This window comes from Corvus moneduloides, chromosome 18, assembly GCF_009650955.1.
Source record: "Corvus moneduloides isolate bCorMon1 chromosome 18, bCorMon1.pri, whole genome shotgun sequence".
NCBI classification, from domain to species: domain Eukaryota; kingdom Metazoa; phylum Chordata; class Aves; order Passeriformes; family Corvidae; genus Corvus; species Corvus moneduloides.
The window spans coordinates 11,799,152-11,826,065 of record NC_045493.1 but is presented as its reverse complement, the minus strand read 5'-3'; the positions used below and the strand labels follow the sequence as shown (position 1 = coordinate 11,826,065).

Sequence of the window (26,914 nt, the reverse complement as noted above, 5' to 3'; positions counted from 1 at the left end):
GATTATGACATTGAAATGTAGGAGCGTTACTTCTCTTATTACCCTCTTCTTAAGACGCTCTACTCTTTTGGCCAGTTGATCTTTCTCCTCTTCCATTGCACTGATGTCCTAAAAAGCAGGAAAAACAGATAAAGAAATATTAGTTTATTCCCCATGTATATTGGATTGGACTAAATTCTCTTCAAATTGATATGAAAATCAGAATTATTCCCTGAATACACGGAGGCGGTTATAATTTTATTGATCTGTGATCAAACATCCAGGATTCCAATCTCTCTTCTCTCTTACTTCCCCCACAGTTCCCACTCTCTTTATGCTAACATTCTTCATCTGCATCCTTGAGTATTAATGTGAACATTTAAAATAAAAGCAGGTGGATTTCTCTAAAATAAAAACAAACAAACAGAAACCACCAAGGAAAAATCAGCATGAATTCAACATCTGATGCAGTCTGACATATGTTCTTAATGTCACCAGCATTACCCACTTCCTAGCAGACCAATTTGCATGAAGTTGCTTATGAGCGATGTCTGCTGCCACTTTTTGTATTAAAACTGTCTTAAAAGAAACACTTTCTAGTGCTGAAACATGTATCTGATTATTATTCTCCTTTAGTCCTATTTTACAACAGCAGGGCTCCACAGATTGATAGTTATGAGAGAAAGGAAAATGAATTCTCCAAATGTAGACCTTATCTCAACATTTGCTTGGCTTGTCTGTGTGTCCACTGGAAAGCTGTACACAAGCTTAATTATTCTGCTGAAACAGAGCAAATATCTCTACTTAACACTTGAGCCACATGGGTTCATCATTTCAGTTGACTTAAGCTCTTAGTTCATTCAACACCCTCTGGAATTATTAGCCACTATCAGGAAAGCAAAAGGCTTTGTATCAGTTTGCATTCAGAGGAAATGGAGTTCTAATATTTGGAAATCATGCTGCACAGAGTCTTGGCAGCCTCGCTCCCCAATCTGCTTCAGAAAGCTCAGCTCTAAACACGAGCGAGGACTTTCTGTTTGCCAACAGAGAGCAGTTTCAAGAGGCAGCTGCAGTGCCCACCAGCTCTGGCCTCTACGGCTTTCACACTGTCCACAAAGCCAACAAACACGGAACTGACATTCAAAAAACCAACTACATAAAAAATTGTGGAGTTTTTTTACCCTTCTTATTTCTGCAGTAGATAAACCAGATATTTTGAGCTGCTCGTGCTCCTTATGTAGGTTTTTAAATGCTTCCATGAGTTCTTCATACTGTAAAATGAAATGGAAATCAGGCAGAATAAGCTCTGTGTCTATGGATTTTCAGATCAACACACTGTTTTACCACTAAGACAGTAAATGTAGACATAGAAATACGGTGAGAACAAGATAAAAAGGCATTTTTTCACTGCAAAAGCCTGTCAACTTATAAAGCAGAAGTAAAAATAAAATCACAGTGCATTATCTTCCATTTGAAGGGACAATCAGAACTTCACAATTTCCTCAGTATTTTCATCTCTTGTAATACACAGTGTATTTGCAAAACAGGAAGATAAGACATCACCTGAGAGGGACAAATTAACAAATTACTCTCTCTTACTATACATCTGTATATACCACATATACAAATTTATCAGCCCCAAAAGGAAGAGTTTGTTCTAACAACACTCTTGATGGAAGCAATTGCTGACTTTCCAGAGTGGCCCAAGAACAGAGCTGAGTTAACATGTGAGAAATGGCTGTGACACGTTGCATAACCCTCAGAACATCCCAGAGATTGATAGATGCAGCTCAGCACTCAGAGACAAGGAGACAGTGTGCTACTTCCACACCAGTACTTTGCCCACCAGGAATCTTAAACTGAGAGGCAGTGTGAAAGTCTGTGTGGGTAGAGAAATAACAGGGGACAGCAAGAGTTTAGAAATATGGAGAGGAAATAAATTTAGATTCAACTCGGAGAAACGCGAGCTGAGGTATAAGGAAAGATAATCTCCACAGAAACAGCCCTTCAATGAGATGGAAAAATCTAAAAGGAGAGTATCAAGTCATTTTTTACTTCCTGGAAAGAGCAGTTGATATGAAAGGTGAATACCAAATAGCAACAGCAAAGACGAGTTCAAACAAAGGCATCACAGCCCTGAGCAGTGAAGCAGCAACTCCCTTCTATAAAACCCTGGGGAAGCAGCACCCAGAGCGTGCTGCTCAGGTCTGGTTGTTTCAGTATCAAGCACACACTGACAAGCTGGAAGGAATTTTAAAAAAAATAGCAATAAAATGACTAAGGAGGAGAAGATAAAATCATAAAGAGCTGGATTAAGTGGCAAATAAAGGTGTGACAAGGAATGCACAGGCTGGACAAGGAGAAACGAGTTACAAAATGCAAGAGTAAAGCCCAACTGGCTTCCACAATACCCCTTATGCACTCTGGAAATCCTTTAACAAAAATTAAAGAGCAGATGGTCTCTGAGCAACTGCATTCCCACTGCTGGTGTCCAAGAGTTTTCCTTTGTATGTCTACCTCTGTCAAATGAGGAGTTCCATAAGTCTTTTCCTCATTGGAATGTAAAGTTTCAAGGCCAATGGCAGGATTCAAACAAGAACAGAGCACAGTTTGATGGATCATAACAAAAAATAGTTCTCACTTTTCACTGTGGGTGCCCCACCTGTACCTGAAATAAAGGACATGCTCAAATGACCAAAAAACCACCCAGGTTTTTGGATATGGATATTTCCCTATATGGAAAGGGAGATATCTGGTACCTGGAAGCAACTCACTGAAGCCTAAACAACTAGACTAATGCCTGAAGTTGCTTATTTCTTAAATTATATATTGCAGGCAATCCAATGTCTAAATCACAACACAGCTGGGAAGGTGGCAGGTTGCTGAGTATGTTCTATAAGTAATTTACAAAAGTACATTTGAGTTTAATTCTACACACCCATAAAACTTGACCATGTTATAAGGTGTCCGAACTCTCCTTTTTGAAATTTCCCTTAAAAGACACCACTGCAAGACTGTATCTAAATAATTTAGGCTAATTGTTTAATTCATTAGTATCTAAATATTTGCACTGTCATGTTATATTGCAGTAAGGCATTCTATTACCCCAGCTTCTGTTTTGAATTAATCAGCAGGGTATTAGTTTAATAAGATGGTTCTATTACTGTAATCCCAAAAAGGAACACATCTTATGTAATGGAAATTATGGAGGTGGATATTTATACACATTAAAACTGTGACATACTGAACAAAACATACAATCTGCATTCCTTTCTCTCTCTGCTACTTCTGCTGAGTTATTTCAAGGTATAAATCCAATATTGTTAGAGGTAGCAAAAAAATAAAAGGCTTAGTCAAGCCTCAGTCAGACTGTTCAGCTTTGCTGGTGCACAGTTAATAGATCAAGTTACCTCTTACAAACACTCAGAACCACTGTGGTTTTACAGAACAAAAGGCACAGAAAACTGGAAAAAAATTAAGTAAATATGTACCTCAGATAATAAACCCAAAACTTTGGTTCACTTCGAGTTTTACATTTCAAACCCACCCAGTCTATCTAAAACCAACATTTAATGCTCACAAAAGAAGTGGGAACATAATAAGTAGGAATGTCAGCACAGAAAAAAAGAAATCTTGTCCTTATTCACAAAAAAATAAATGGTTAAAGTAAAAGTGGAACGAGGCTAATACAAGTATTAGGCATCAAATACTATCAATTGACTATCATGACTACCAAATACAATCAATGGACAATTAGGTCTTCTTCTTCTGGTCATAACATTTTCTGGACTTGTCTGAAGTGGTAATTCATAAAGTTAAAAATATCCAGGTTATATTTCATAGAGAAAAACCCCAAACCTGTTCAAAAATTAAGAACTATAAGTCTGTCTGAGCCAACGTGGCTCTGAACATTATTTGGCACCCGGTACTTAATGGGCTTAAGGCCTTTTAATTCAATGCTATTTATTAATATATAATTTCAGGGTTATTGGAAGAAAAGTGGTCAAGACATCTACTTTTTATTATGAATCTTTGCTTATCCTTGATTCCAACAAGCTCCTAACATAACTCACTTGAACATGTATCCCAGCATTAACTCCCTGATTCATTTATCCCTCCTCCCATTGGCACTTTAATTAATGTAAAGTGTTGGCATTCATGAGAAATGGTACCTGTTTGTTGAACTCAGCCACAGTATCATCCTGTAGGAACTCTGCTGGCACTTCCGATTTCACTAAGAAACGTGCCAGGTAAGCTCTTTTCTTGAGTTCACTGGTCCTCTGAAGAAGCCAATGTAAGACAGGATGAATTACAAGTTTGCTTCCAGTAACCAGCCCTTGGCGAAAAGCACTCCTGTATGGAACCAACCAAGAGAAAATGCCAATAAATCTCAAACAAAAGAATGCTGGCTTGGAACAAAAAATCTGCAATGTTTTGACATTCCTTCTCCACTTGCCTAATGATTTTCGTAATGCTGTTAGAAGAGGAAACACTCTTGATGAGGCTGAGAATTGGGTTTGATCAGCCTGGAAAAGAGAAGGCTGAGGGATTTGCACATTCCAGAACCTGAAGGGAGCACGAAATAGAGATGGAGAGGAACTTTTTACCAGGGCCTTGAGTGCCAGGACAAGGGGGAGTGGCCTCACAGTGACACAGGGCACAGTTGGATTAGATATTAGGAAGTAATTCTTCCCTATGAGGGTGGTGAGGCCCTGGCACAGGTTGCCCAGAGAAGCTGTGGCTGCCCCATCCCTGGAAGTGTCCAAGGCCAGGCTGGATGGAACTCTGAGCAACCTGGTCTAGTGAAAAGTGTCCCCGCCTATGGCAGCGGGTTGGAACAGATGATCTTTAAGGTCCCTTCAAACCCAAACCATTCTGAACTGGAAGTCTTCAATTTAGGCTCCCAATTCTCCTACCCTGAGTCGGATAAAAACCCCGTAACACACTAAAAGGATAAAGCCAGCAGCGACAACTCCTCGTTTCCTGTGACAGCCTTGGGGAGATGCCGGCAGAGCGGGGGCAGCGCGGGATTTGGGATCACCTGGCGCAGGTGAGACCGGGACCGGGACCGGGACCGGGCCCGGGACCGGGGCCGGGCCGACCCCGCCGGGCGGGCGGCGCCCTCTGCCGGCCGGAGCCGCCGCTGCACCTGCGCAGGTGCGGGCAGCGCCCACCTGCAGCCACCGCCGGGATCCCAGCCCAACACCCATGGGACGGGCAGCAGCGCTCACCCGAGCTAAAGGCCCTTACCATCTAACCCAAACACGGCGTTTTAACACGACTTGTAGGCAAAAAAGGTACTCACAGGTCTGGCACAGTCCCGGGAGGTTTGTATTTGAGGATTCCAAGGAGATTCAGCATTCTTTTAGCTGTTTGTTCCGGCAGCTCCTCTCTAATGTCGACAGCATGCTAAACGGTTTATAAATTAAATAGGTAATTTTTCTTTATTAATTACTGTTAATATAGTAAAAATTATTGTAACTATTTATTATAAAACAATCAATGTAATAATTGCTAATTATTAGGATAACACTATGTTATTTACTATAATCAATTGTTATTATTATTTTTATAAACTTGTTTGTCCAAGTGATGTTAATTAACTGGCAACACTGAAAGAAGTGACTTTATTAATTTACCAGATGATAGTGAGATACTCTGTAGGGAACATCCCTTAAATCACCAAACTTCAATTCCCTTCTAATGGATTTTCCTGCAGCATGAGCATTCAGGTCAATTTACTCCAGGAATACCTTCTCCCTGCTCATGGGATCTCATCTATGCAGTCACACTGACCACATCCACCCGGGAAGTCAGATATTCTGGCACTCCAAGGCACAGATATCCACACCCCAGGTGTATGAATGGTCCCTTCTGGTCTCTCACACACTTTTGGCAGCCTCCAAGGAGAGGGATTTAATCTCCATTGCAACAGCACAGTCGTGAGGTTCAGTTCTTGCTCAGTTCCTGCCCTGGCTGTGTGCAAGACACAGCCTGACTTTGACTTAACACAATTGTCAGAATGAACCAAGATCTGTATCCTTAATTTCACAGGAAAAATATAGTCATCAGCCTCTGGGGGACAAGTATGCTGCCTCCCTGTCCCAAGAAACAATTGCGGGTTTGCCAAGAGCACTCAGATGCATAGGCAGGAAGGATCCTTGCCAGGCACATTTATTTCCTGGAAGATTCATACAAGCTGTTTTGGTGAAACAAACACGCCGCGGGATTATACTGAGCCAGACCTAAATAAAAGCAAATTCCAGTGTCAAACCACCTCAGGAGGTCTGAGCATCTCTGAGTGCCCTCCTTACCTTCGGGTCAATCTCCCCCAGAACATCACTGAGCAGCTGCAGCAGCTGCAGCGACTCCAGGGAGTCAAAGGAGATCAAATTGTAGTTCTTCCTGAAGGGCTCCTGATTGAGCTTCTCAACAATGAACTGGATTTGGTCACCCATAACCGTGTCCCGGGAAAACCTCTGCAGAGAAGACAGAGCAGATGCCGGGGGGGCGGTGACCGGGTCCGGCCGCCCCCTCGGCGCCGGCAGCGGGGCAGGCCGGGCCCCGGCGGGGCAGGCAGCGGGGCAGGCCGGGGGCAGGCAGCGGGGCAGGCCGGGCCCCGGCGGGGCAGGCCGGGCGGGGGGGCCGGGCCGGCAGCGGGGAGGCCTCGACCGGAGCCTCCCGCGCGCCGTTACCGCGGGGACGGTTGCCAGGACATGGCGGTGACGTCACTACCGGCGCTACGGCTGAGCGGCGCCAACCGAGCCGGGGCCGGCCGGTGAGGGGGCGTGGTCACCGGAGACGGGGCGGGGCCGAATTACGAGGTGGGGGGGCTTGGTCATGAGGGGGCGCGGCCCAACTGTGAGGGACCGCGACCGGCACCGGGACCGGCGGATCGTGGATCGCTGCCCTCGCGACCGACTGCGACAGCGTGGAGCCCGCCGCACCGGGAGCCCTCCCGGTGTCCCCACAGCATACCGCGGGCAGTCCTTCCCGCTGCGCCCGGCGGGCCGCTGGAAAACGCAGTCCCGTCCTGCCCCGTCCCCTTCCCGCCGCGAACAGCCCGGGAATTGCGGCTGAGGCCGCTGGCGAGGTGTTGGGGCGGACACGGCACAGGGCAAGTCTCTGGTGGGGCTCCTTCACAGCACAAGTGCGAGGAGCGGCAGAAATAGGTCCGAGATTCAGCCTCTGGAGGATAAACTTGGCTCTGCGGCTCCTTCTGAGGGAGGTTGTTGTCGCATGTGTAGGAGATGTACAAACAGATTGCTGCAGTTACCCAATTAAGATTTCTGGCAGCCTTTGACAGCACAAAGGGATGTCAAGTGTGGCTGATGTACGTGTCAGGTGAACGGTTACTTAATTCCTTTGAAATGGAAAGGTGCACAGAGGATCTGTGTGGAACAGGAACAGCCAGTCCTGGGCCCAGGCTTCATCTGGGGCAAATGGCAAATTTATGTCCTCGAGGCTGAACATCAGTTGTCAGCGTGCCTCAAAGTAGCAATAAATATGTAGTGCATAAATCTGAAATAAGGATGGCAGCTTTAAAAACACCAAACAATCCGAACCAGACTACAAATTAAACTCAAACTTGCTCATGAAATCTCTCAGTCTGCAAGTTTGTTCTCGCAGATCCTTCAAAAGCCATGCTTAGGCCTGAAATAGTTGGATTTCTATGCTATTTCAATTAGGTTCTTGGATAGTCTTAGAATCCCATGTGAGTCCCCAGATGATGGATTAAAATATGCAGTGAGTCATGTTAAATTGGTGCCAATTGAAATGCACAGGTTGTAAATCACTGCAGAATTTGACTCAGTAAGTAGCAGCCATAAATGTAATACTTTGCAATTCTAAGCACTGCGACTATCTTAGATTATCTCCTCTTTTCCTTCTGAGAAACAGAAAACGCTTCATAAAATAATTTCATAAAATTTATTGGTCTTCACAGGAAGGCTGAGAAGTGACACTGATTGGTGTCCGAACTTTTAACTGGTTAAATGAAGTGACAAAGGGGATGGCCGGGTGCCTTGAGGTTGGGCATGAAAGCTGTGGTAGAGCCAGGAACATAATCCAAGTCTCCTGACTCCTGGATTTGAACTTTAAAACCAGATCATGTTTCCTTTGTGCTTTCCGTCCATATACTGACCTTTAGGAGTCGTATTTACCTACAAGTTCCCAGAAGAGATCTGCTTTCCCTTGTCATGCTTTCCTGGTATCAGTTACAGTTTTTTCTGATGAGTATTTTGAGCATGTAGAACACTGACCGCAGATGAGAATTTTATTTCTGATGGAGGTGCCTGTGAGTTCCCCATCACTTAATCCAAGAGAAACACTGTTTCTGTAAATACTGATACATATCCTTCCTTCCTCCGTGCTGAGGGGAGGGCAATTGCGGTGAGGATGGAGAGGGATCTGTGCTGGGTACAGTGCAAGGCTGCTGTTCTAAGATTTTCCTTTACATGAGACTATTCCAGTCCTCACACCTTCCAAGAAGGAAAGGACTGTTCACCTCTTCTCATTTCTCTGTAACATTAAAGATAAAGAAGAGGAAGAATGAAAACTTTAGAAAATGCCAGGATAAGAAGAAAAAGATGGTGAGATTGAAATCCATGAAGTCTGATTGTTCTGACTCTTGCAAAGGAGACCTCCATGACCAGACATTGTTAGAACTGGACTGACTGAACTTGTTGACATGTTTGAAAGCTCAAGTGATTGAAGGAAGGAGCAAAATCGTAAATTGGAGCCCAGTTTTGTGGGACTTTCCAACCTGGGGAAAGTGTGAGAGATCCTGTGTCATCCTCAAAGTTTTATGTTATCATGATCCTTCCTTCCATCAGTTTTGTGCTCTTCATACATGCAGCACCCAGGCTGCCCCCCTGCTGCTTGGTGTTTACAGTCTGCAGCGGTGTCTGAATACTCAAAATTACTGCCCAAAGAAAAAAATCAAGGCTTAGCTCAGTGCCTTGACCTCTTTATCACAAGAGAATCTTCATAGACATGAAAGAGATTATGAGATCTAGTGCAGCCTTGGGTAAATTACAGGAAGCAGCTGAGGTTTGTTTATGCTTAGCTTGTCTTAAGTTATCTTAGTTAGGGTGATGTGGTGTCTGAGTCAAGTCTTACAGAACTGAGGGCCAGTGTTCCAGTATATTTGTTGTGTAATTCTGGGGACTTTTTCCACATTCCCAAATCAGTTTGCATGGAGAGTGATACAGAATTTGAAGGAAAGTTTGACATGAGAGTTGTTGTAAGAGTTCAGCCCTACAGTTCCATCCAGTTCTCTGGATAGAATTTGTCTTTTATTTAGCTTGGGAAAGGCTTGTGGAAGCTGCTTATTGCAAAGACATCCTGCAGAGGTAACTTGTGGAAGAAAGAGAACAGAAATAAACAATCCAGAGCTCTCTGGATCTGCAGGCACATCTTCACTGCTCCCTCCTGAATTTCTCCTCCCTCCTGACTTTCTCCTCCCTTTACAGCCACTGCTGTGCAGATGCTGCTGAGCAAAAGTTGTGAGAGAGCTCGACCAGAGAGCGAAGCAAATCCGAGTGGGACGAAACCTGAGCAAATGAGAATCCTGCTCCCCTGGCAAAGAGAGATCACCTTATATGGGAACATCACGAGCAAGAGGATGAACAGTCCAGCCGGGCTGCTGAGGTCAGATCCCAAACAGAGGGAAGATGTTAGTGTGAAAACAAGAGCATTTAGGAAGAGAAAACAATAGTTCTGCTTTGCTCAAGCAATCTGACCCCTCCTGTTTGTTTGTTTCTGTTATTATAAATATTGTGCTGTATGTACACATAGGTCTGACTGTATTCTATTAAAAGTTAATTTCTTTGTGGCTATTCTAGTACCTAAATGCATCCCAAGCCTGTTTCTGGCTCCCACTTGGAGCTGTACTGTGGTGAGCTAAAGCCTAAGGAGCGATCACAGACATCTTCAAAAATTAAGCCTGTTTGTGCAGAATGTGGCCTGTTCCTGTGAGCTGAGGCATTTAAGACAATACTGACAGCCAAGAAGTCTGTCTGGTTCTGAATGTTTTGTCATGTGTACAGTTGTGATTTAAAGTACTAAAGGATTGGAAGAAAAACGTTAGATCTGTGTTGAAGGGTTTGTATATTTTGTGCTTTATGTGAGTCTTCTGTTCCAAGAGAGAGGGCTCTGGTCCTTTAAATCTGGGTCTAATGGATTCTGATCCAAATGTGTGTCTTTCAGACTCTGAGCCTGGGATTTACAGGTCCGACTTTGAGAGCTCTGCATCTTTCAAGCCCCACCTTCTGTGTGTACAGTGCCAGTGGTGGCCTCACACCTCTCCCTGCCCCCTGGACCAGATGCACACTGTTGGCTTGGAAAACAGCTGCAGCTTTGTGTGGCTCTGTGCAGCAGGAGAGGCACAGCCAAGGTATGTGCCAAGGTATTGGCTCTGCTGAGAGGACTAGTGACTTCATCACTCCTTTTTGATGCAAGACCAATCTAAGACCATGGCATCCCATGCAATGTGAGATAAGAAGCTGGAGATCTCTGTGGCTATTGATGACCCCAGAGTCTGCTTTACCACTGCCCTGCACCTTCCATGGCATCGCCAGCCCTGTGGAGTGAGTGTTGTGTGTGTCTGCCCAGCCCAGAAGAGCATTACACCTTCTTTGCACTGGTGGGAAGTGTTGGGGGTGGAGAGTCAGGCCCAGAAAGGAGGTTGGCCTGATGCTGGCTTCCATCCATTTAGCCTCAGTTGTCCCAGCATTATTCAGACTGGCAAAGTCTGGTAGTACTGAGGAGAGATGGTGCCATGGCAGCAAACAAGACCATTGATCTGGTGTTAGACCACCTTGGAAGGTGGATGTGGTTGTGGGAACTCTGAGGTGGGAGTGTGGCATAGGATGTTATCTAACAAGGTGGGGTTGGTTGGACAGAGTTAACTCAGCTTCCTCTAGAAAACACTCACAGTTTTGTTTCTTGCCATGCTGTCTGGTTTTTTCTTGCCTGAAAAATCCAAAATAACTCCACTGATTAGTCTCAGGTTTACACCAGCGTTTCTGAGATTAAAGCCTGCTCTGTAGAGTCTCCTGTTCAAGGTCAGATGAAATGGCGAGTCACCCCTTGCAGCAGATTCCAAGAACAATAAGATGTTTTAGGAATATGCCATAATTGATTGCCTCTAAAGGGCAAATTTTGCTCTGTGCTGCCAAGCAAGGGCTGTTCTCATTGATAAGTGTGTGCTGAACAAAGACTGCCAAGGTTCATGGAGCTGGTTTCATTCTCCTGGGAGGGCAGCAGGCCAGGACATTGCGCACACTGATCCCAATCGCCCCAAGAATCAAGTCTGCAGGAAATCCAAGTTCCCTTACTAAGGTTCTATGCCCACCTTCTGCTGCTCAGAGCTGGGTTCCCACTGCCACTTTCCAACGACATCGTTATCCCAAAGCACTGTTCTCCAGAAGGAAAAGGCTGAAATGCTGTCAAAATAGAGGATATAAATAAAGGAACATTGATCAGTTGCTTTGTATTTCAGTTCTTCAGATCCTATTTTATCCTCATCCAGAAAAGTCTGTTGTTAACCTGAATGGGTGCAAGTGCTTGTGGCTTGTTTTTCAAAGCAAAGCTTTTATATCACTTTTATGTAATGTAGCAAGTATCTTCTGAACATACAATAGTTTTTCAAACTTGACAGTGCTTTTATGAGTTAGATGAGCTGGGTGACATTCCTGTCAGCTTTAAAACAGCGGTGTCCTTCCTCCTTAACACATTCAATTCACGAGAAAGTGAAAATGTTAGGCCAAGGTTTTTGAAGCAGTCAGCATGAGGGACAAAAATAGTCACTCTGAAAAGTTAAAGCCTATGTATTTTAAGCTCTTTTAAAGAAAAACAACATGGACAGGACACTACCATTTGTGACAGAAAAAATCAAGTCTAGGTCCACAGCAACGCAGCATGGGGGAAAGTTTTTGGATGACATCAAGGCCTGTTGCAGATAATTGCTGTTTCCCAAATGGCATCTGAAGGGTCAGGATGTCACCTCATGTAGTCTATATCATTTAGGATGGGAAAATAGAAATTCTCTTCTTGTGTACATCGATTCACTTCTGACAAAGCCAAAAGTTGTGAAAGTGAAACCGAGGCAGAATTTGGTCCAGCTGATGTGTCTCACTCAAAAATTCTCTCAGTTACTTGCAAATGTCCATCTGATTTTTACCTTGGAGTGCATTTTGTTCAAGAATGATACAAAGAAGCTGACACATTCTTATGGGCTTTTTTGTGCCTTCTGTTTTGTCCAGACAGTTGTATAGCCATTGCTCACAGACTCTGTCAGGAGAGGATGAAGTTAACAGCTCAGTAAGTACCAATGTGAAGGAAGTGGCTCACAAAAGAAACAAGATCTGGCATACAGCAGAATACACTGTACCAATGCAGGCAAGTCTTCAGGTAATGTCAGTTCAATATTCAGAATTCAGATTTTCTGCCCACTTTTACATCCTCATTTAATTTGCTCACGTTGTTGAATTAAACTTCTAGCTGAAACACTTGATCTCTCAATCTATCACCAGACCCAGATATGAAACTTCATATAAAATTGTGAAGGAAATTACTTCACCCTCAGCCCAAACAATGACAAGCACTGTTGACCCAAGCAAAGGGCTAAATAAGGATTGATGAGGTGTGGCAGGACCATGGTTTGGGTAGTTCCTTCTGCTGCTTCCTCCTATAGAAAGCTGCAACAATCTGAAATGTCAAGCTCCCTATCTTACATTTGAGGAGGACAGCTTGAAACTGTCTCTAAGTAGCCAAAAAGCCTTGAGTAAGAGCTTGTTTCTTTACAAGAATTCAAACAGGACGATGTGTGAATTATAATGCAACTGTTAAAAACCTGTGAGGTCGGGGGGGTCCTGTGGAATCCACAGAAAACCTCCCTAAGTGAAAGACATCTCTACATTTTTTTTATGTTGAAAGAAAGATACATGGACAATGTAATGAAGTTTTAAGATAATCCCTCTGCCTAGGCACTTATAGATCTCATGTATGTAAATCAGCTATTTCCTTCACAGCCATACTGTTAACACTCATTATAATACCTGAATAATTGACTTCTACCAACCTGCCCTGCTGTATGATTCTGCAGTGAAGTCATAGCCTCCAGTTTGTATCATCATGCAGCTGCCATAGAAACAACTTTAGGTGTCACGGGCTCATCCCGAATTCACTGGAGACATTTGGCTCATTAATTCAAATGTCAAGGAAAATGCATCAACGTAAGAGAGCTTTAATCAGGGACTGAAATAAAAAAGTTTCCTAACGTCGGGTTTTCTTCTGCAAGGCTCTGTGGTGTGGAAGTTCTGTGGGTTCATTTATCACAGTGAGGTTCCTTCCACTTCCCCATGGGTAGATTGGTTGTGTGTGCTTTGTGCTGCAGGCTGGTGTTTGGGGATTCTCCTCAGACCAAAGAACAATCTCTTCATCCTCCCTACATAGATGATGAAAACCTCAATGCTGGCAATCTCAAAGAGTGAGATAAGAAAACTCTAGGAAAAAGACTCCATGGAACAATGCTGCTGTGACCCAGAGTAGGATGGAAAGGCTGCGTAGCCATCTTTTGTTGTAATCCCATGACTGTACAATATCCAAGATAAAAATGTTCTATTTCTAGTCTGTAGAGGCCAAAGGATGAAAAAAAAATTATAAAACATTTTATTTCAACTGAAATTATGGAACTGATACTCTAAGAAAGGAAATTGTAATGAATTTTAGCTCCTCTCAACCAGCTTTGAAATATATGCATAAGAAACTAGGTCAATTAGCACTTTCATTAGCTCATTTACAAGCCCATAAGTATATATTCATATAAGTTTCTACATTTATATCTCATCTTCTCCCTAATTTGGGGGGTTCTGCAGAAATGGAGCAGTTTTTCCACTGCCAGGTCCCCTCCAGAGCCCACAATGCCTCCTACAGCTCCTTCTGCTGAGGTTTTTCAGCACTTAAGAGCAAATTCCATTCCCTTCTCATGTGGACAGAGTTATGATGTGAAAAAGGCTTTGTCCAACAACAGGAAGGCTGTAATTGTTCATACAGCATCCGGGAAAGATATGCATGAGCTTCCTGAGTTAATGAAATCGTAAGGGTTTGTTATAAAGTTTCAGCGACTGCCAATCATTTTGAAATGTCACCCTGTGTAGGTTCCTGCTGGGATGTTACAGAGGGAGTTTTGCTTTCAATTACATTGCACAGTTGACACATTTGTCTTGTTCCCTAACCTTCCTCTAACATGCCAGGAGTCGGTCACTACAGGCACCAAAAATAATGAATGAGAGGTTTGGTCCAAACCTCTGATGTATAAAGTCCTTCACAAGTTCCATTGGCAAGGGAAAAAAAAATGGAGGAATCACTAAAAAGCAAAGCTGAGTGTTTATTTTCTACCAGAACAATACCAAGCTCAGAGCCCAGGAAGCTCTGCCATGTGGTTGAGATACTGAGGTAGCAATGTGGGGCTTTGGTTACACCCATGATTGTCTTTATTGACCAAATTCCTTTGAAAGGTAGATCTCATGAGCTACACAGGAGGCCTCCTTTTCCTTCCTGGTAGTTATGGCAGGAGCTGAACAAAGCCACTGTATGTTGGCAAGAAGGTTCTCTTATTTTGCATTGTTCATTTCTGCCTGAGGGAGGGCACTGTTGTTGGATTAGCTGGGTGAAGGACTGGTGTTTATCACACGTTTTTCAGAAGAGCTTTGGATAAGGTTCCAGATGCTCCCCAGTAGATAAGGATCAAGAGTTTCCCATTATAGGTTCATTCATTTTTAGTTCTTTAAAAATTAACACACATAATGAATATCTTTCCTATTATACAGTGAAGCTAATCAGTGACTTTCATGCCCAGGTAGCACCCACAAAGGTTGATTTGGTTTGCAATTAAGTCTCATTAGTTAACTTGGTTTAGAAGACACGAGAAGTCCCTCATGGAAGCTGCACATCATCCAGCAGCTAATGTGCTGTTTGTCATCACAGATCTCTGGTGCAGAAGCATTGCTCAAAATACAATGATAGGAAAAATATTTCCTGCTTAGGAGCACTCTCCTTTACAAGGATGACTGCTTGGAGGACTGGGTTTCCCCCTTGGAATGGCTGTCTTGGTGGAAGTTCAAATACTCCTGATCAAGCTTATGGCTCATTCTTACCCTTTTAATAGCTGTGCAGCTCTGGTGTAAATGACCACGTGTCTGTGGGGACCAGCAGTGAAACCACCAATTCATGGGGCAGAAATCAGCAGCTGTCAAATGGTGTAAATTCTTAGTACTATTCTATAGCAAGATTTATATCAGAAGCCTCCTGAGTTCATATTTCAGCTGTAATTACAGACTCAGGTTAGGCTTGGCCCACACAAACAAGTACAATAAAGAGAGAACAATTGATACCCAAAACTAAGAAATCCACCCTTATCTTTCTTGCTCTCCCGAGCCACCTAACTCCCTGTTATTCTTAGCAACATATTCCTCCCACTGACAGCTTTCCAGGTAATAATATAGTGGCATAACATTAACTGATGTATTTAAGCAAAAGAAGTTAGTTGATTTGATGTTTCTTTTTTGGCCTGCAGTTCTGAGGAGTTCTGAAGATTTCACTGTGCCAATAAGCACAACATTCACTTCCCAAAATTTAATTACACCACGTAAGTGCAAACATTCCTCAATGCTTTCTGAAGAATAAGTAGTAGTGCTCTGAAAAAATTGTGTAAATTGGCATTATTTACTCAAAAAGGCTGTGCATTCAGGACTGTATCTGCCTGAGTGAAAAATAAAAAGTTTCTATAATTTTTTTGTCTTATTAGTCCTTCAGAAAACAAGGGAAATAAGGAAAGCTTGGGAACACAGCCTCCCAGCATAACTATTTCTCCCATGCATAGGTCAACAGAATTGCTTAGTCAGCTATACTGGTTTATATTAGGATAAAATCACTATAGCACAAACAGATGTGTGATTCAAATTATAAGGTGAAAGTATTTAGTTTACACAGGTAAAATTTTGCTGGCGGTAATATCCAAAGAGTAAAGAATTCATCTGAATTCCCAGATCCCAGTAAGGGACATATAAATCTGGAAGCTACAAACCAAAAAATTCATATGTTTACAAACTGAGCAGATGTAACACAGGTTCTAGACAGAGATAAGACAACTCTGAACAGGTCAGCTCTGAGCACAAAGCTGCCACAGAGAAGGCTTCTATACCACCAAGAGCAGATGGGAATTAATCTCTACCCTGAGGGCTAGAAAAACCTCTGAACCTGGAAAGAGTTAGGAAAACTCTCAAATAAAACCTGACTGACCTGCAGGCTAAAAGCTGGCCCATAAAACATATCCCTGGAACCATTCAACACAGAAAAAAAGGGCATTTCATGTCTGTGCAAGCAAGGAGATAGAAGAACATATCACAATGTGATGTATGGAGTGACTCACGGCCTTCAGAGAATACAAATCATATAATGGTGAATGGGAAGCAAGTACTTGCATGATCTCAGGAGCTCTCATTAAACCACTCAGAGTCTCCCAAACTTAGCTTGCAGTAGGATGTGCAGGAGAGAATGGAATAAATTAAAAGCTTGCTCTGGACCAGTTTGTAGGCATCAAGATGGCAAAGCAGAGCAACAGGGACTGAACCCAAAGAGAAAGGGGGAAAATGAGTTTTTCTTTATATGTCTCTATCTTCTGAATACCTGGAGATGGTAGCAAGCAGAAGGCTGAGCTGCTGGGTTTTACACCAGACGTATTCTCTTAAACAGTTTCCTCTTTTGGTACTTGAACAGGCAACCAACTGTAGAACAAATTTTGAATAGCAATGACAGAGGGATCTGTGCATGTCTGCAACTCCTGGAACTGACCCTTCAGCTAAGCAAATTCCTATTCAAATTATTTATTTAAATGAAGGAGAACAGGACTTAGAGATCACTCAAGTAAACCAGTCAAGAGCAATACAGCCCTTTGAGTCCTGACAGCATGTCTGAGACAGAAGGCATATGGGTGTTGTTATCAGAGCTTGGATATTAGTACCATGGTGTAGTAGGTCTTTCAGTTTAATGATTTTTGTCTGCACTGCCAGCTTTACATTGTCACACTTAAAGGATCTCTTTGTTCCATGCTCTGTGACTGCTTATTGATCCATAAGGTGATGTGAGTTGTGCATGAGGAAAGTCAAGTTTTTGAGAGACACTGGAAGTCAGTTAAAGCTCCCATGACTCTTGCCACTCTCTACTGATCAGAGAATGGAAAATGCTGATATCCAGAATGCTGAAGTGTGCTCAGGAGTTAAGAGCTGGTCTAGAATAACATGATTTTAAAGCTGTCAGAACATGGGCACTCTGTGACCAGAGGATGTATTTTCTTGAGTCAACTAAAAATTGCTGCTTTCCTCTGGTGGGCACGTGCCTGCGGGAGTGCGTTGGTGTTGAAACAACTCATGAGGTGTTGATTTGGTTCTGCTGGGGTGGGCGATGGCAACACAGAAAAACAGTCCTCCTCCAGATCTGCTGATCCATCATCATTATCCCCATTGTGCTGTGTCAAGTGCAGAACCCAATGGTGAGGATCCCTGTTGAAAATTCTCTCTGTGGTTGGATGAAGCAGCAAATGCTGTTTTCTTTGATTTATGCTGGGAATTGTTGCAGAGCCACCCTGTGAAATTTTGTGCTGCTGGCAAGCTGCTGCACCAGTTAGTCCAATGAGAACCATGAAAATGAAGAATCTGAGCTGATGTGTACCAGTGAGTCCAAAGAGAACCATGAAAATGAAGAATCTGAGCCAATGTGTACTGGTGAGTCCAATGAGAACCATCATAATGAAGAATATGAGCTTGGGCTAACCCTTAGACAAAGAGCTTGTTCCCCAGACTGCCAAAAGTGGTGCTGCTGTGGCAAACACCAGCCAACTCAGAAGCACCATGAGCAGCTCTTGCTGAAGGGAAAAAGGGCAGTGTGTCATAACCTGAACTGGTTTCAGCACCTGGTGCTGTCTGATCGCACCTTGAAGAAAGCCAGGACTCACCTCAAAGCATGGCCCTGAAGGAAGGAAGCCCAAAAGATATATGCCCTAAAAAAATGTGGTGCTGAGCATTTTTCTGCCTCAGCCTTGTCAGCTTTCTGCAGCCCTGGATCAAGAGGCTCTAGAAAGAAGCCACTGAACAAGTTTCATAACTCACCATTGGAGGCCTCATGGTCAAACCAGATCAAACATGCTCATTTTAGACAATTCCAGTGACAACAAGCATTTTCTGAAAAGCCCAGCTGGTTCTTTTTGTATTGTTCTTTTTAGCTTGAACCAAGGAATTACAATGAAAAGTACTTTTACCATATTTGTGTAATATTTTTGGGCATTTCATTCATACTCATTGGAATTGTAATGTGGGACTTTGGCCTCCTGTTTGCTCTTAGCTTCAAGCAGGCCTTGCCTCCTACACCTCCCCCTGAACTTGTGTGAGTAGCTTTGTGCTATGATGTGTAAGGCCAGAGTACAGCCAAGGAGCAGCAAATTCAGGGTAAATTAATCTGTGCTCCAACACATTGTCTGTTCTCCATTTCTGTTATATTTAGACACGTTCTATTTTTGTAGAAACAAGGTGAGAAGGATTGTAACAGGTATGTTCTGCACTCCTTTCAACGAAGCTTTGTCCTTTCTGAGCTAACCCAGCAGCTTGCCATTTCCATTTCCTACATACATTTTAAGATATATTGCTGGCAGATTATGCTGATTGTATTTATATCACCAACCGAAAAATGCATTAATTGTGTTCCTATTCATATTGCCGCATCTTAATATCTAGAGTGGGAAAATATTACCATAGGCATTAATGCATTTCTGTTCTATCATATGAACCAATTCTCCTTTTGAAAATTACACTGAATATTCACCCATATTCCTATCCTTTCCCCACTTTTTTGGGTCCTTTCTGTTTTGACTGTTTTTGCAAAAATTAAAGCATTTTACTAATATATAGCTGAACTAAAGGGTCTTAATAGTTTTGTACTGTCTGAAATTCCCACTGCCACTTTGTCAATTCAGTTCATGTCTTCCTGATTATTTACCTGCTCGTATGAGGGTTATGATGATGTTTCTGCAATAAGGATTGTGTTGGGTATCTCAGGAGGTGGAGGGTACATGAACTAGGTGGCAGATCCCTGCTTTTATAGCGAAGATTAATTCTGAAGAGGATAAATAAACAATTTGGTCATTGTGGATAGGAAGGTGAGAGTGCCTGCTCCTTGAACTGACTGTGCCAGGGTAGGTTTAGGTTGGACGTTAGAAATAATTAGGAAGAATTTCTTCCCAGAAAGGGTGATTAGATATTTCAACGGGCTGCCCAGGGAGGCGTTGGAGTCACCGAGCCTGGAGATGTTTAAGACTGGCGTGGCACTCGGTGCCCGGGTCTAGTTGACAACGTGGTGTTTGGTCACAGGTTGGCCTCGATGATCTCAGAGGTGTTTTCCAACCTAATGGGTTCTGTGATTCTGTGAAAAAAGCCGTGGAAAGTCCGTGGCCGGCGGAGCCGCTGCCTCCGCTGGCCTCGGGCAGAGCACCCGCTCCGCGCCCCGGGGCTGCGGGAGCGCGCGGCGGGCGGCTCGGGGCGCTGTGGGGCTGCGGCCCGGCCCGGGACGGCTCCGGCCCGGCCGCCCTCCCTTCCCGGCTGCCGCCATGGCGTTGTGCGGGGCTTTCCACAGCTTCCTCTTCGAGTACGACACCCCGCGCATCGTGCTGATCCGAAGCCGCAAAGTGGGGCTCGTAAACCGCGGGGTGCAGCTCGGCATCCTCGCCTATGTGATCGGGTGAGCTGGCGGCGGAGCCGCGGGTGTCCCGGAGCGGCCGCCCTGAGGGGAAGCGGGCGGCGGGGCTGAGGGCGGGAGCCGCCCCTCCTTCAGGGGCCCTCAGGGGCCGCGGGACCGATTCCGTCAGGGCGGCGCGGGCCGAGGGGCTGAGGGGAGCCCGGAGCTCACCGAACGTGGTGGCACTGCGTAACTGGGCAGTCTTAGCTGGGATTGTGGGGCTGCAGACAGGACAGAATCACAGGATATTCTGAGTTGGAAAGGACCCGGCAAGGATCAAGTCCAGCTTTTAAGAGAATGGCCCAAGGGCCTCTCAGGAGCGGGACCGTCTCAGGAGGTGATTGTCGTTCACCCAGCAGGGCTGGCCGTAAAAGGAAATTAGACCCTGCAAACCAGTCTGAAAATAAAAAATATCCCCCCCGAAATCAGACAGGAGATTGCCAGTCTGGCGACCCTTTTGTAAGGAAACGCTGTGAAACTCTCTAGGCTGGCCCTTTCAGGTGACATATGGAAGGAGAAATTTCAACCACCAGAGCTTGTTTATGGTGTTTATCTGTTGTTTCTTGCAATCCTTCTCTTTCAGGTGGGTTTTTCTGTGGGAAAAGGGCTACCAGGAAACAGACTCCGTGGTCAGTTCTGTAACCACAAAGGTGAAAGGAGTAACACGGACAAACACATCCACCTTGGGAACCAGGATCTGGGATGTAGCTGACTATGTCATCCCTCCCCAGGTACCAATCGCTTTCACATGCAGAGAGGAGGTTACCTAAAAAATAGCTACTGCTTTGCTAAGGTCCACTGAGGGCTGGAGCAGCTTTTGCTCCAGTGTGGCCATGATATGAGAGAATGAAGAAGCTTGCTTTGTTGCAAATCATGCTGAGCACCTGTTCTGGGGAAGCTTGTTTCAAGAAAAGTGTGTCTGTGTGTGTGCTTGTGTAGAATCATAGAATGGTTTGGGTTTGGAAGCAACCAAGATAATCTTGTTCCACCCTCCTGCTGTGGGCAGGGACACCTTCCATTATCCCAGGTTACTCCAAGGCCTGTCCAACCTGGACTTGAACCCTTCCAGGGATGAGACAGCCACAGCTTGTCTGGGAAACCTGTGCCAGGGCCTCTCCACACTCAAAGTGAAGAATTCCTAATACCTAATTCTAAATCTCTCCTCTTTTAGTTTAAAACTGGTCCCTCTTATCCTATCACTATCTGCCTGTATAAAAACTCCCCCTCCCTCCTTTTTATAACCCCCGTTTGGGTACTCGAATGGGCTCTAAGGTCTCCTTGGAGCCTTTGCTTCTCTGAGGGTGCACTGATCCCACTGTCCATGGTGCCCACAAAGACTTGCAACAGCCCCAGCCAGTCCTGGCAGAGGAGGAAGAACTTTGCAGGTATCAGGAAGAAGCTGCAACAATAACCACATGTCGTCTTATTGCTTTCTAAAGAAAACAACCCCAAGTTAAATTGTTGGCAGAAGCCACAGGAATAGCCTGCAAGTCACCTGATCCAGAACTGAACAGGAAGGATTGCTGTAGTTACTGATTGACTGTATGTGTGGGAATCTGTGCTGTGTGGGCCATATGTGGTGGCCTTCAGGCTGAGCAGGCAGAGCCAAGCTGCTGGTCATGGGTCCCTCTGTCTGCATGACATGCAGTGCAGAAAAAAAGACAAATTTAGCCAGATTTTGGCTGAGTGGTCACATTTGCTTATCAGTGGAGCAGAAGCAAATGACAGATCTGGAATCATACAGATCTGAAAGTAGTGAAAGTAAAGTAATGAAAATAGTGCTCCCTGAAGAAACAGGACCAGGCAAATTCCTAACTGATATATTGCAAAAAGAAGGAGTGGGAATTGTGCTCGGACTTGCAGCTGGAGCTCTATTTCTGCGCCTGCCTTACGACTCCCCTGAGGAGCTGTGTGATCTGTTTTCATAATGTGAATGAGGAACTTTGGGCTGAGTGGGAGGACAGAAAGAGTTGCCAGTCCCTCCCACAGTCCTTCCTCTGGCTAAACACAGCAGCACCAGGCGATACACATAGGAATCTGCTCCTTTATTGCTGCACCAGCACTGTCCAGAGCAAGTCCCCTCTGCTGGGCCACCTGGGCTCTGTCAACAAAGATGTTTGGTGCAGTGCCTTGGATGCTCTTTGCAGACTGTCGCTCTTAAGTTTCCTTCTTGTTTTGCATGCTCAGGGTGAGAACACCGTGTTTGTCATGACCAATGTGATACTCACACTGAACCAGAGCCAAGGCCACTGCCCAGAGGTAGGTGCAGGATCTGCTTTAATCCTGCCTTGTGTGGGTGGGAGTGCGGGGGAGATGGCTTACAGAGTTTTATGTAATATTGTTCCTCTCCAGCTCCCAGACGATCAAACAGAGTGCACGGTGAACAACAGCTGTGTTCCAGGATACGTCAGCACCCACAGCAGTGGTAAGAACCTGCTGCAAAGACTCCTTTCAGTCTGGGTTCTGGTACCTCTGTGTTGTGCCTTCCCTGCTGTGAAGGAAGCAGCATTTCACTTCAGTCTCCTTGTTCTCATTCTCTCACATGTAAGAGAACTGAAAGGGAAGCTCAGATTTTTCTTCTGGTGGACTTAGACCAGATGGACTTACTCTGTTTTGGGTGGATGCTGGGTAGATGTGGACTTTGGTGAGTTAGAAAACAGTGTGAGGCTTTTTCATAGCCTTTAGTCCCTGAAGCAGTATTTCACATGGATGAGAATTTGACTCAGGAAAAGCACCTGATTCTTCTTTCTCTGAAATGAAACTTGCAATAGAAGATAATGTGGGTTTTGGTAGTGGCACTTCACCTCTGGGAAAATTACTTTCACCATATGGAATGAGGGGATGTCACAGGTCAAATATTGCCTGGTTTTGCTCAGTAGTACCTCCATGCACATGTCTTTCCAGGCATCCAGACTGGGAAGTGTATTCCATACAACAGCAGCATTAACACCTGTGAAGTCTTTGCATGGTGCCCCTTGGAGGATGACAGTCACATACCCAAGTGAGTGCTCTCTCTTCCTACTCCACGGTGCCCCTCCTGAGAGCGGGCTGGTGGTACACAGCTGATGCTTCTCCCAGTGAGATGCTGTTGGGAAGAGCTGAAGAGGTGAGCACCAAGGACTCTGCAGAGTCCTGTTTGTGAAAACATGTTGTATTTACTTACTTTCCCTATTGTTTTATAGGCCAGCGTTCCTGCGAGAAGCTGAGAACTTCACCCTTCTGGTGAAGAACAACATTTGGTACCGCAAGTTCAACTTCAGCAAGTAAATAGTGAGAGGGTTATCACACTGTCTGGTCTCATGGGCAGCAAAGGGGATGCAACAACTCTTCTCTTTCTGTTCTCCTGTAGGCGAAACATCCTCCCCACTATCAACTCCACCTACCTCAAGAACTGCATCTACGATGCCCAGACAGATCCCTTCTGCCCTATCTTCCGTTTAGGGAAAATAGTTGAAGCTGCAGGGCAGGACTTCCAGGAAATGGCTGTGGAGGTATTTAGCAGACCCTTCTCTTGGGCTTCAGCTGTTTTTAGAGGAGGAGTGGTAGGTGTTTGCCCCCTCTGCTTCGTGGCATAAGCCACAGAACACAGATCAGCTGCAGGATGGAGAGTGCTCTGGCCAGAGGGACTGGAGTCAGTGCTACATAAATCATTGGCCTTGCTTTGTTTGGGTGGGGTTATGTGCAAGGTTCTGTAGCAGCAGAAAAGAGTGTTGGACTGAGCCTGGGATTAGAGCCAGTAAATCAGGGTCCTAGTCAGCAGAGAGCCTAGTGCTGGGCTGGCCCATCACCTCTCCTCCACTTGGCAGGGTGGAGTCATGGCACTGCAGATCAACTGGGACTGCAACCTGGACAGAGCTGCTTCCCACTGTGTGCCAAAATATTCCTTCCGGCGCCTCGACAACAAGGATTCTGCCCACACCGTCTCACCTGGCTACAACTTCAGGTAATGTGGTTGTGGAGGGCACCTGATGTCCCTGCAGCTCCATCTGCCACTGGCAGTTGTGGTAGTTTTGGGCTTTCAATGGTGCTTGGAGAGCACCAAAAGAAAACCTGGAGAGCTTTTCTGATGCTGTAAGACAGAGCAGGTGGGATCCTCACTGTGCGCAAACCACAGCAGGGTGGGGAGGTCAGTGAAGCTCCACTGATTGCGTCAGAGTGCCTGAGTCATGTTTCCATCAGCTTTTGGGTGGCTGTTTGGGCAATGGGGTGGCAATGGGACAACTGACTGTTTCAATGGGACAATTGACTGTTTCAAGGTGTGCTGATAGGGCAGAATTTGAGGGGACTGAGGTGGGGTTGGGAGACCGAAGCATCTCCTGCACTCTGCTTGCGGGAAAAACTAACCTGTAAAAGTGGTTCTGTCAGTTTAAGACCATATCTGCACCAGGAGTGTCCTGGCATACACCACCACATACACATTCTGGCCAGTACAGCTAAGTCCAGCACTTCCAGTAAAACACCAGCACAGAGCCAGCAGATGGTTGCATCCAGACTCAGACTGTAATAATATGGATTTGCCACCTTGCCAAGGATTCCTGCTCGCGAGGAAACACGGCTCAGGGCTGTTTTGTTTTTAGAATCACAAAATCTTGCTTAGCACAGAGGATCTTTTGGTGAAACTTGGATGAATTTGCTGTGGAGCTGTGCAGAGCACTAATGTGTGTTTGGGAGGTGCCAGGCTTGCAGGTATTGGGGTGTCAGGGTCGTCTGGAGGATATCACAGCTGGATCTGAAGTGCTCTTGCTTATTCCAGACCGTGGTACAGCCCCTTACCAATCCTTCCTCTTTTCTTCCACCCTCTTCTCTGCTTCCTCCTGGCTTAGTCAACCACGTGGTGGAGTAAGTCTGATCTCACTTATTTGTTCTCGTTCCTTTTCCCTGTTGATTGCCTGCGGGTGACCCAGTGCGGGACACGGAGCAGCCTTTGTGTGCCCGGCCGAGCCGCGCGGGTGCTCACGGCCCTGCCCTCTCGCGGCTGCCTGGTCCCCTGCAGCCGCCTGCCCACCTCTCTCACCTAGCTGAATTTCTTCCTCTTTGTCCTTCTGCTCCCCTGCTAAAGCTGTTTTCTCTCCTTCCTATGCTTTGCAAGTTTCCCGATTTTATGGTGCTCACTGTTGTCTTGAATTCACCTGGTTTGGGCTTTTTTCCTATATGAGCTTGCCTGCATGAAATCTCCATCACCTGGGGCTTGTGTCTGAAGTACCAATGTTCAGCCCATCCTCTTGGGATGGGGAACACACCTGGATGTTGCATGATCACATAAGCAACCTCAGAATTTCCAGCTAAGCTCTGACCTATCTTTTCTGCAGGTTTGCAAAATACTACAAGAACAGTGATGGCACTGAATCACGGACACTTGTCAAAGCTTATGGCATCCGCTTTGATATCATAGTGTTTGGAAAGGTAGGGTGACAGCTGCTGGAGGTCTTGTAGTGAGGGCTTTCAGAGATGCTGAAAAGCATACTCAGCCTTGTAACTGTCTTCTAGGCAGGAAAATTTGATGTAATTCCTACCATGATTAACATCGGCTCTGGCTTAGCACTGTTTGGTGTGGTAAGTGACACTGTCTGCACTTGGGCTCGACTCTGGATTAGTGCCTCAGTTCTGAGGATCACTGTCTTAAACTCTTTCAATCTCCACTAGGCAACAGTGCTGTGTGACATTGTTGTTCTGTATTGCATGAAGAAGAGATACTACTATCGGGAGAAGAAATACAAATATGTGGAGGATCATGAACTGGTAAGCATCAACAAAGGCAGGGTAAAGGCAAAATTGCTTCCTCCTCTGACTCCACAGCGATTCTGAAACAGGATGTAGAAAGTCCATATCAAATGGGGATTTTGAACCACAGTTCTAAGGAAACTTTGTCTTCGTCAGAGAAGCTAATTTTTACCTCAAAGCTGTTGCAGGGAAGAGCACTAGAAACAAATATTGTCATGTTTCCTGGGCAACCACTCTTGGAGAGGAAAATATATATTCAAGAACTTGTTGTGCACCTACTGCACCTCCTTTTTGGGTTGCAGTCGTTGGCATTTGCCTTCTAAGAGCTGTAGGGAACAGCTGTTCCCATCAAATCCTTCCTTCTTGGCTTTTGGGGTTCCTGCAGCTGTGAAAAAACCCATTCAATGGGTTGGTATTTTCTGAGACCAGTGTGCTGACAGCCACAGTTACAGCTCCCTCCAGGGTCCAAATGATCTGTTTGGTCAGTAGGATTCAAATTTGGTTGCTTGACTAGTGCTGAGGGCAGAGCTCAGCCCTACAGCCCTGTGCTTGGTGGGAAGTGTGGCTGCAGAGGGCAGATTTCTCAATCAAAACACCTTGTGCCACTGGAAAAGTAAAGTCTGAGTAAGAGGAAGTAGCTTGCCTGTGCAAAGGATTTTATGTGATTGGAAGCGGGACTAAGAAGAGTTTCTGGCAGAGAACTGTGAGCTCTGATCCTTGCAGGGAGTTGGTGAGACATACGGAACAAACTCCTGAGCTCCTGATGCTGCAGGACCAACTGCTGCTCTAAACCGCTGCTGGGAACGTTTCTTGACCATGCCATGAGACCACCCCCCTCTTTGCTGGAAGGAAAGGGGGAACGAAACTGAGAAAAGGACCATCTTCACTACTCTTTACTACTTGGGGGCCAGCCCCAGGGAGAGGAACTGGGTCTGCTCCTTGTCTGCTGTCTTTCCAGGTTAATTGCACTAAGCACAGAGGGAAAATTGTGCTTTATGCTAGACCTCTGCACTGGCCAAGCCTGGGACAGGGACAGCTCTGGCATCATCATTTTTCCAGTCCTCTATCCCTGAGCTCACTGGTAACAGAGGGCACAGGACAACAGGCAGAGATTCTTCCTTAGAGTGAACATGGCCACTGCCAGGAGGTGCCTAACCTTGGGACAGCAGCTCCTTGCTGTTGTCATTTTTCTTTCCCTGAAGGATTGTGAAGCTTAGGTAAGCCTGTACCTCCTATTTAATTGGGTCTCCAAATTCCAGTGGCCACAGACCAAGATAAAGCAGTGTCTGGCTCCATTGTGCTGTGATAAATGGCTTACTGGTTACAGAACTTTTTTTCTGTTTTGTCTAGTTTTTATGCTATTACTTTAAAATTTACTTGAATAAAATACAGCCTTCCTTCTTGAAGTTCTGCAACCTGGGTTTTG

The 26,914-nt window shown here is 45.1% G+C and overlaps 2 protein-coding genes and 1 long non-coding RNA gene across 6 annotated transcripts in view; 2 read left to right on the top strand and 1 right to left on the bottom strand.

Moving 5' to 3' along the window:
• Positions 1 to 6,579, bottom strand: part of IFT81 (intraflagellar transport 81) — a 37,160-nt gene extending 30,581 nt beyond the window's left edge. Inside the window, exons 1-5 of the mRNA XM_032127981.1 lie at positions 6,294 to 6,579; positions 5,285 to 5,388; positions 4,152 to 4,332; positions 1,161 to 1,250; positions 43 to 108 (exon numbers count right to left, since the gene is read on the bottom strand). Coding sequence (XP_031983872.1) covers positions 43 to 108; positions 1,161 to 1,250; positions 4,152 to 4,332; positions 5,285 to 5,388; positions 6,294 to 6,437 — 585 coding nt within the window. The 5' untranslated portion in view covers positions 6,438 to 6,579. The remainder of the gene's footprint in view (positions 1 to 42; positions 109 to 1,160; positions 1,251 to 4,151; positions 4,333 to 5,284; positions 5,389 to 6,293) is intronic.
• A 287-nt stretch (positions 6,580 to 6,866) lies between these two features.
• On the top strand, positions 6,867 to 12,494 carry LOC116453005. The gene is made up of 4 exons (XR_004243649.1): positions 6,867 to 7,312; positions 9,453 to 9,630; positions 10,189 to 10,375; positions 12,246 to 12,494. It is a non-coding gene; the product is annotated as an uncharacterized LOC116453005 (long non-coding RNA).
• A 7,068-nt stretch (positions 12,495 to 19,562) lies between these two features.
• Positions 19,563 to 26,894, top strand: P2RX4 (purinergic receptor P2X 4). Of its 4 annotated transcripts, XM_032127803.1 has the most exons (12): positions 19,564 to 19,770; positions 20,351 to 20,498; positions 21,955 to 22,026; positions 22,120 to 22,192; positions 22,672 to 22,768; positions 22,950 to 23,030; positions 23,117 to 23,258; positions 23,574 to 23,710; positions 25,077 to 25,170; positions 25,255 to 25,320; positions 25,411 to 25,506; positions 26,212 to 26,894. In XM_032127803.1, the coding sequence occupies exons 1-12, from the start codon at positions 19,640 to 19,642 to the stop codon at positions 26,242 to 26,244; spliced, it is 1,170 nt and encodes a 389-aa protein (XP_031983694.1). In that variant the 5' UTR covers positions 19,564 to 19,639; the 3' UTR covers positions 26,245 to 26,894. The 4 variants fall into 4 exon arrangements, with proteins under 4 accessions (XP_031983692.1, XP_031983695.1, XP_031983696.1 ...); XM_032127801.1 differs by lacking the exon at positions 26,212 to 26,894 and having other exon boundaries at positions 19,563 to 19,770; positions 25,411 to 26,204; XM_032127804.1 differs by lacking the exons at positions 25,077 to 25,170; positions 25,255 to 25,320; positions 25,411 to 25,506; positions 26,212 to 26,894 and adding an exon at positions 24,591 to 25,070 and having other exon boundaries at positions 19,563 to 19,770.
• The last annotated feature ends 20 nt before the right edge of the window (positions 26,895 to 26,914 follow it).